The sequence below is a fragment of the Camelus ferus genome, chromosome 6, assembly GCF_009834535.1.
Source record: "Camelus ferus isolate YT-003-E chromosome 6, BCGSAC_Cfer_1.0, whole genome shotgun sequence".
NCBI lineage: Eukaryota > Metazoa > Chordata > Mammalia > Artiodactyla > Camelidae > Camelus > Camelus ferus.
In genome coordinates, this window is record NC_045701.1 from 89,989,812 (window position 1) to 89,999,101 (window position 9,290).

Sequence of the window (9,290 nt, forward strand, 5' to 3'; positions counted from 1 at the left end):
CCCAAAGAAGTCAGGGACAGGGCAATGTCAACAGCTCGCAAGGACCTGCCCTGACTTCAGGAGATATAGATGGTTTGGGAGACAGACGGTCAGCAGCAAGGTGGGGGTGCTGCCCAGCACAACCTGATCCCCCAGGACAGCCACGCACGTCTCACCAAATCTTTCTGTCCGTCTGTCAGAGGCCAGAGTGTGTGTGTAGAGGGGGTCCTGAAAGGGAGACATGCACTTACATATGAAGACCTCAATCCAAGCCCAGACTCCCCAGGGTGGGGGCCTCCCCACAAGCAGTAGCTTCTTAGAGCCTCAGCTTCCAACTCCATAAAATGCGGGCAGCTACGAAGGATGTGAATCCACCTATCTGCCTGACAGTGCTGCGACATCCAACCTCACGCGGATGTGTCTGAGGTTCAAAAATTCAAAGGTATGGTCATATGAATCCCGCGGTAAAACGCCAAGGGCTCTGCGGTATTATTACTGCTGTTGTTGTTGTTCACTCATGTGCGCTCAGTCCAGAAATAGTCTGCCTGCCCCAAAGCCAGAAGCTTCATCCTAGAGATCCATTCTTTTGGTGCTTAAGGTTTTTCCAGCTACAGTGATTATAAGAGGATGTGATGGGGGAAATCGGAGGAGGTCAGCCAGAAGTTGTGGGGAAATGCATATGGAGGGAGGAGGGAAGGGGCTGCCTGCTGGGGGACAGGCTGGGGCTGAGACTCACCCGGCTTGGAGGCCTCCTGGGGGAGGCAGCTCGGCATCCTTGTTTGCCACTGTCCATGCGAGGCCCACTGGTCTCCACGGCCCGGCCTGGCCCCCCTCCGCTTGCAGCCTCCGCTGCTGCCTCCGAGGACAGCTGGGGGCTCAGGGCCAGGGTCTTCTCTGGAGCTGCAGCTCCTGCAAGGGGCTCCGGGGCCAGGCCGGGGCCTTCCTCATCCGGGGAGGGCTCTGGGCTGCGTCCTCTGAGCCCCCGGAAGGCCTCCAGGGTCCCGGGGTCCAGAACCCGCACAGTGACCTCATCCAGGAACCTGGAGAAGGGCAGCCTGGCCTCCCGTCGGCGGCCCAGCCGGGCCAGAGGGCCTGTCCCCAAGGGCTCTGGGGTGGACAGCAGGCCAGGTGAGGCCTCTGCCTCCTCCTGACCAGGCTGTGCTGCCCAGCCGGGGTGAGACGGTGGGCCCTTGGGGTTCCGGCCTGAGGTGGGGCCTGGTTTGCTTCTTTGAAGGTGCTCTCTGCAGGCTTCCTTCCTGAGGGCTTCAGCCCTGGACTCTATGAGGGAGCCGTGGCCATTCTGTCTGGTGCAGCTGGGGTCGGGGCCCCGTGCCTGGGAGCCAACCCCAGAGAGCATCCTCCTCAGTCAGTCCAAGGTCAAGCCTCTCCCCGTACCTCACTGACCCCGACTTCTCTTCTCCCATGGGGCTGGGATCTCTATGCCCACTTGGGAAGCAGAGGGCTCAGGGCCACCCGTCCCTCAACGGCCAGAGTGATCAGCTGAATGCCCGCCTGTCCATCGATTCAGCGAGCACGTGGCAGGGGGCCTCCTGCCCCCTAAATTGATTCTCACTAAATGGGAGCTGGGCTTCAGGGCTTAGAAAGCACTAGAGACGAGAAGGTCATGTCCTGGGCTCTGTGTCTGCCTGGGGAGGCAGCCTGCACTGACTGAGCACCTGCTGTGTGCTGGGGTCGGGGGAGCCCTGGGCTGGGCCTCACACGCACCACTCATCACGTTTCCTCAACTCTGCCAGGTGTGGTGCTGAGGGCAGGGACGTGGGGAGGCAGGCAGTACACAGATGGCCACGATGACTGTCACAGCAGGGTGAACATGGGCCTGAAGGAGGGGAAATTAGAACTGCCTCCATTTGGCAGAATGGGAGGCTGCGGTGGAGACTGTTGGTTGCCCACTGTCCTCCTACTCTTCCTTGATGAAGAACCCTCATTTTATTCTGGGAGGCAAAATACACAGCATTTCCCAGGCTCCTTTGCAGCCAGAGGTAGCCAATGAGATATAAACAGAAATTATTACGCATGACTCCTTAAAAGGGATCAGAAAGCTTGCCTGTGCCCTTGTCACACCCATTCCCAACCCTCTTGCTTTTTATCTGGAACATGCAAGTGATGGTTGGAGCTACTGCAGCTACACTGCGCTATGAGGCAAACTTGTGCAGAAGCCATACATAAAGGCTGGAGAAGCAGAAAGACCAAAGAACCTGGGTTCCTGATGACCACTGAGTCATCACACCAATCCTGGACCACCTGCCTCTGGCACTATTTTAACGAGAGATATAACCCCCTGTTTTGTTTAAATCATGGTTATGTCCAGGCTCCATTACTAGCAGCTGTGTGCAATTCCTCACCGATACACAGGGGATAAGGTGAGGAACCATGGTTGACAACACTATGAGGTGAGAGCCTTTGGCACATGGGGTCCCAGGGTGTAGTTAGATAGATGTGGGGTGGGGGAGATTACCCCAGAGAAGGGCCAGAGCCAGGCCCAAGCACTTGCTCCTTTGTGTGAAGAGAGACACACCTAACCCTGGCATCACAGGAAGCCAGGGGTGCAGGCAAGACTCCATCCCATGATGCAGCTGCATGAGTCAAAGGAAGGCTCACTGAGGGGTGGCAGCCCCAGGCCCTTGGCCACGATCCCCAGCGCTGACTTCCGGTGCTGCTTGCAGTATGGCCTAAGCCCTTTTGGTACTGCCTGCTCATGACCGTGTGTCTGGGGCCTCTGCCCATCTGGCAGTGCCTAGATGTCTCACATCAAGTGCTGGGGACCCCTTTTTTCCGGGCTCAGTTGGACACCTCTCTGGATGCTCCATAGTACCTGTGACTGAATGTCTGAGAAGTTTAATGAACTCAGCTGCCCAAAGACAGGGACAGGGCTGCCTGGACCCTCCCCTTCTCTCTCCCTAACCACCTGGCCATGGCTGTTTAGCTTCAGACCTGGCTACCTCCCTCCAACCTCACCATCACCTTGCTGATCCCAGGTGCCACCATGTCTCACCCGGACACCTGCAAACCCCCCACCCTGGGGCCCCTCCCCATGCTAGTCTAGCTTGGTCCATTCTAAAAACATGCTGGTGTGAACTTTTAAAATCACAGACCAGATAACCAGACAATGTCACACATTCATACACCCTGCAAGGCCCTGATGGCCCAGCCCACCCCAGGAACTTCCATGTAGTTCCTGAATGTGCTAAGCTCTATCTGATCTCAGGGCCTTTGCACTTGCTGTTCCCGCTGCCAGGAGCACTCTCATTCCCTCTCTCCTCCCCTCTTCTCATCATCTAACTCCCATCTGACTTTCAGGGCCCTGGTTCAACAGCCTGTCTGCGTCCATCCTCCAGATCAGATCAGGTACCCCTGTAACAGCCTCTTATAACTCCTGCTCTTCCCATAACATGACCCCTAACTGTAACTGATATATTTGCGATTATTTGTGTATGATGTGAGTCCTCCCTAGAATGTGAGCTCCGTTCTACTCCAGCTCTCCTCCCGGGGCCAGGCCAGGTGCTCAAGTAGCTCTCAAATGAGTAAGTGAATGAAGCACAGATTCAGACTGTCAGTTCGCAAGCATCCCCAGCCTGGGGTGGACCACCTCTGGGCTGAGCCCTGGGGAAGAGCACCCGGGGAATCAGGGATCTTGGACTCTTGGGAAGGCCACCGCGTCTCCACCCACCCTTGCAGTCCCTTGCAAGTCGCCCCCTTACACTTAGACAGCCCCTTCCCCAGCACAGTCATCTCGCCCTGTTCCATTGCCAGTGGCAAAAGAACACGGAGGCTGGCAGATTCAAGGTCAAATCCACTTCCCACACCCCAATCGGCCTTGGGCAAGTCATGTCCCCTCCTCATTGCCACGTGGGGACAGAGCAGCCCCCAGCCCTGGGGCAGGGAGAGATGCCTGCTGGATGCCATCAGCATGGAGCCTGGTTTCTAGTAGGGCCTCATGACCCATTAGCCTGGGGCTCTAATTTGTCCATTCCCCTAGTATGCGTGGTCGTAGGAATGCTATCGGGGCCCTGGCCAGCAGGTCCTCTGAGCCTCTCCCAGAGTTGCCAGCTGCATCAGACAAGTTCCTGTTGTCATAACAACCCACTGGCTCTCAGCCGCCTGGGCCCGAAGCCCTGGAGGATGCTGTCGGCTGCCACGGCTCGCAGCCTGTGCCTGCTCACCTCTCAGCAGCCTGGGCTGCCTCTCCTGAAAGGGCTTCCGGCTCCTGCCATGGCAGCCCTGGCCTCCTGACTCATCTATCTCAGCCCCGCTTCCTGAGCCCCTACTGTGTGCCAAGCCCCACATCATTGCCCAAATCCTCAGCTGGTCCTATGAGGTGGGACGGCTCTGAACTCTTTTTCATGCTTAACGGAGCCATCTCTCATGGAGTTGAAGTGACTTGGCTGAGGTCCTGTGGCTTGGATGTGGCAGACCTAGAGTGGGAACCCCAGAGCTCATGCACTCATGCTCCGTCTCACTCTGGGACACCTTTAGTCCCTCCTCCACCACCGGGCCCCACCCTGCTCCCATGGGTGGGCAGCTGGTGTCTGTGAGTTCAGAGAGAGGGTGAACACAGCTGCTGGCTGCCTCCTGGGGCTGGAACAGGGAGACCCGGCCACAGGGTGGCAGTGGGACCCTGCCGGGGGCGGGGGGGGAAGGAAGGGCAGGCTGAGCAACCACTAAGAGCTCCCAGCATCACCTCACTTACCATGGCAACCCTCCAAGCTAGGACTCGCTACCCCATTTCAGGGAGGAGGACATGGGCTCCAAGGAGTGACTGGTAAACAGCCACGGCCTGCCATATGCCAGGAGGGCAGTCACCTTCCAAGCCTCCCTCAATCCAGTACAGAAATTTCTAGTGCCGTCCTCCACTTTTACAGACGAGGACACTCCAGGGCTGAGGATTCTTACACTTGTGCTTTGCACCACCCTGCCTCTGCTTCCGGTTACTTCTGTGCTGGCCCAAGAACCCTCCAAGGTGGCCACAGGCCCTAGCGTCCACGTCCACGCACTGTGCCACCAGATTCTGCATTCTGAATTCTGCCCCAGACTTTCTTCCTCAGAAGGGGTGTGCACTTGAGCCATCCAGACCTCCCAGGACATCTCCCTGGACAAGGAGTTCCTGCAGGAGTTCCCGCTAGTCACCTGTCTTTCCAAGATGCTATTCCACTGCCTCATTGTTCCCTCAGTGTGTCTTCCAGCCACACATAACTGGACAGACCTAATAGCCCCCTGCCCTCTCCCCAGCCCTGCAACCTCCCTGCTACGGCATCACAGAAGGGGAGGGACTGGGGGTTACGGGAACAAGATGCTCCACCTGTCTAACCAACCATCCTTCCACCTATCCATCCCTGTAACCAATGACCTGTTAGCACGTACCCATTCATGCATCAGTACTTCCTTCCTGTCATCCATCACCCATTCATCCATGTATCCATCCTTGTTTTTTATATCTGGTATCCACACATCTATCTGTCCATCCACGGATGCATCCACCCATTGACATGTGTCCATTTGTGCTCTGATCCACACTTCCCTGTCTGTATCCATGCATTCACTAACACACACTCAAGCACTTATCCATCCACTCTTCCTGTATCCAGCCATCCACCCATCTGTTCTTATATCCATCGTCTTACTGACATTACCCAAGTTCCCATCCATCCACCTCAGCATCCACGCATTGACTGTAACTATTTAGCATCCATCCATTTTCACATGCCTGTATCCATCCATACTCTGACACATACTCCTTTATCCATCCAGCCCTTTATTCATCCATCTGTTGACATCTATCCATTCATTTTAGACCCTCCCACTCATTCATCTATCCATCATGCCATTTGCATGAGAAATCCACCCTTCTATCTATCAACCCACCCACATATCCATCCATTGATATCTTGTTCTGTCCATCCAGTCCTGCATCTTATCAATTCTTCCATCCATCCACTCATTCATCCTTACCTATCTTGCCACTTGTATCCATTGACCTCTCCTATCCATCTACCCCTCTAGGTTTCTATCTGTGCATCTGGTGATCTGCTCTGCTACACACCGCCCATTATCATCCATCCACTTATGACCCACCCACCAGCCTCTTCAGTCCACCCCACATTGCCTCTCCATCTGCACATGCTGGAATCCCAGCGCTCGCACCTGCACCATGACTGGAGCTTTCTGTCTGTCTTCCCCAGGCTGGCCCAGGCCTAGTCCACCTCCATCCCCAGCTTGGTTCAGGGTCTGCTAATTGAACAGATGCCTACAGTTCCCTGGCTGGCTCAGAGCTAGGCACTAGCTGATGCCCACCCCAACAAGCCCCCAGGGGTGCTGGGGTAGCCTCCAGATGCATGGGCTGTTGGAGCCGCTGCTGGGTCCCCTTCCTGGCTGGGGGGGGGGGTGGGCAGTGAAGGCCCCCACCACCCTCCTAGCACCTGCCACACTAGTCAAGGTCTATGTCTCCTGGCAGACCGTGAGATCTTGAAGGGTGAGGTCTGTATCAGATTCACCTAAATGGTCCTAGTGAATGGGGCAGAGTGGGGTGCACGGTGAAAGTATGCTGGGGGAATGTAGAGTTCATTCACCTATTCACTCACTCACTCACTCACTCATTCATTCCTGTAACACTGAACCAATAGAAACAGCTTTACTCAGCTTTTCCCAACACAGGCTGCCAGGAGGGCCTGCTCTTGGGCCTCAGACGTCACGCTCCTCTGCAGGAGAGAGGTGCTGTGCCTCAGACACTGAGCCCCAGAGAGGGCGGGGCCTTGCTCAAGGTCACACAGCAGATCAGTGGCAGAGGAGGAACTGGAACCCAAGGCTCCAGACTCCCATCCAGGCCTCTCCTCCAGGCTAGTGACCTACTCTAGGGCAGGAGTGGGAGCCCCGAAGGGACCCTAGGAGCAATTCTAGGCCAACACAGTGAGCCTGGGGTCACCCTTGGATTTGTCACCAGGGATCTTTACCTGCTTTAAGGGGAAGAGTCACACACACACACACACACACACCCATCCCATGGCCAAGCCCTTGACCTCCACACTCCAGCTAGACTGGGCCTTCTCTGATCCTTGCACTCTCCCCTCTCACCCCCAGGCCTTGACCCAGGCTGAGCCCCTCCTGCTCCTCCTCCCTCACCTGTTCAACTCCTACTCAGCCTCCTGGGGCTTGGGGCATTGCAGACAGTCTCCAACCACACCCTGGATTGGTAGACAGCTCTCCTCTCATTCATTCATTCTTATATGTCATTGAGTGCCTACAGGAGTGGGGTGCACTTCCAAGTGTTTCCGTGGAGATGATGTGTGAACATTCTTCTCCAGGGCCTGGCACACAGTAGGTGCTCAGTAAAAGAATGGCTACTGTTGTGGGCCAGACTCAGTGCCTAAGGGTCTTTGAGAGTGGATGGGGGATCATCTTCCAGACTGCTCTGTCTCCCCTCATCTCCCTGACCTGGAAACGCCCCACTCCCAACACCCAGCCCATAGAAAGCCAGACCCATACCACGGAGGCTCTCGGCAGCCCTCACCCTGCCCAGTCAGCGGCCCAGGTGCGAACAGCTCCAGGTTCTGAGAACAAGAGGAACACATAATGTCGGAATCTATAAATATGAGACAATAGCTCGGGAGGGTCCCCCGCAGCAGTGCAGCCTCTCCGCGCCCAGCGCCAGCACTCGGCAGCCAGGAAGAAGCCGCATCTGCCGCATGCCTGCCTTTCAGTGCCGCCCTGATTATAGTGAGAGTCAGGAAAATTAAGGGTTTTCGGGGATGCTGCCAGGGCCCCGTGCTGCTGCCTCCCCGCCCTGTGTGTCACAGACGCCAAGCAGAGCTGCCTCCATCGGCCACTTGCCCCAGCCAGCAGTGGCATGGCCGGCCTGGCGGGGATGGCACACAGTGTGCAAGGGGCTTCTTTCACAGTCCTCACTGGCACTGGGAGTGGGAAGGGCTCTCATGCAGGCAGTGGTGGGGTAACTGGAGCCCAGTGAAGAGCAAACACCTGTCCACGGCCCCAGGGATCTAGGGCACTGGAGCCTCCATAGAAGCCAGGCCCGTGGAGACCTTGCCCTGCCTTCCAGGGGCCCCAAGGCCTTGACCCTTGGCTGGCTTGCGGTCTGCAGCTGACCTTGGCCACCCAGGGCTCCACCTTTACAGGCACAGCTCACTCGGCCACCCCCACTCACTCCTGGGTGCCTACTCTGCTCCTGTCCCGCTGGGCCGGGAGACTCCAGGATGTCGCCCACACTGTTTCTACCCCAGAGGAACCACACTGGGGATGGGGTGGGGCCCAGGCGAGGAAGGAAACACCTCTAAACCAGGCAGGAAGCGGAAACGCTAGGGCAGCGTTCTCATCCAACAGCGCTGGGGTTCAGGGAGGGTGGAAGCTTCAGCTGAGCGGCGCTGGGCGAACCTCCCCTCCCTGAGCCTCAGTTTCCTCGCTTCTGAGGAGAATGAGAGTACCTGCCTTGCAGGTACTGAACGAGATGGACGGTGTCGCAAGCCCACGCGCTGCAAACGCTCAGTGATCAGCCCCTGGTCCAGCCTCCTTCCGGCTCCTCGACCTTTCCCGGGCGGGCTGGCGGCCTCACCGAGCCCTGACATACGCAGGAGGGGGCCTGCCTGCCTGCACCCTGGCCACCTGCCCGGGACGGCGGCGGGTCCCAGATCCTCGGGCCTCGCCCTGGCCCCCTCGTCCCACCCTCCCTCTCGGGCGTGCTGGAGGTGGCGAGGACCCCGCAACTCCGACCCCGATGCTCGGGTTGGCCGCGCGGGGGGCAGGGCGGCGCGCCGAGGCCAAGTCCCCGCCCCGCCCCGCGAGTGCCCGGCTCCCGGGACTGCCCAGCAGCCCCCGGCGGCCAGCGGAGCGCTCATGGCGGGGCCCTGGCGCACCGGCACCGGAGGGGGCGCCGCGGGCGGGGAGGAGAGGCTGGACCGTCGCCCCCCTCGCGGGAGGGGGGACGCTAGTCGCCTCCGGCGCCGTGCGGAGACCGCCCCGCGGCGTGGGTGGCGCCCGCCCCGCCTCCGCGCGCCCTGCCCTCCCGGCTCGCAGGTACTCACCGCCCGCCGGAGCCGGCCCGGCCGGCGGCCGCCCGTCCACATGGCCCTGGGGCAGCCGCGCCGCTCGCTGCCGCCGCCGCCGCCGCCGCAAACGCCGCGCTCCGGTCCCGCCGCCGCCGCCGCCGCCGCCGCCGCCCCCGGCCCGGGCCCTCCCCACCGAGGCCGAGCGCGCCCGGAGCCGGCGCGGCCGGGGCTCCCCCACCCCGCCCGGCTTCCCGCAGGGAGCGCCCGCCCCCCGCCCCCAGCCCGGCTCCCCGCCAGCCC

At 59.1% G+C, this 9,290-nt stretch overlaps 1 protein-coding gene across 2 annotated transcripts in view; it reads right to left on the reverse strand.

Moving 5' to 3' along the window:
- BEGAIN (brain enriched guanylate kinase associated) overlaps positions 1–9,081 on the reverse strand; it is a 46,478-nt gene extending 37,397 nt beyond the window's left edge. The window contains exon 1 of one of the 2 annotated variants that reach the window (XM_032482635.1): positions 9,027–9,081. In XM_032482635.1, the coding sequence (XP_032338526.1) occupies positions 9,027–9,068 (42 nt within the window). In that variant the 5' untranslated portion in view covers positions 9,069–9,081. The remainder of the gene's footprint in view (positions 1–9,026) is intronic. The other variant, XM_032482644.1, reaches the window with a different exon arrangement.
- Between the last annotated feature and the right edge of the window lie 209 nt (positions 9,082–9,290).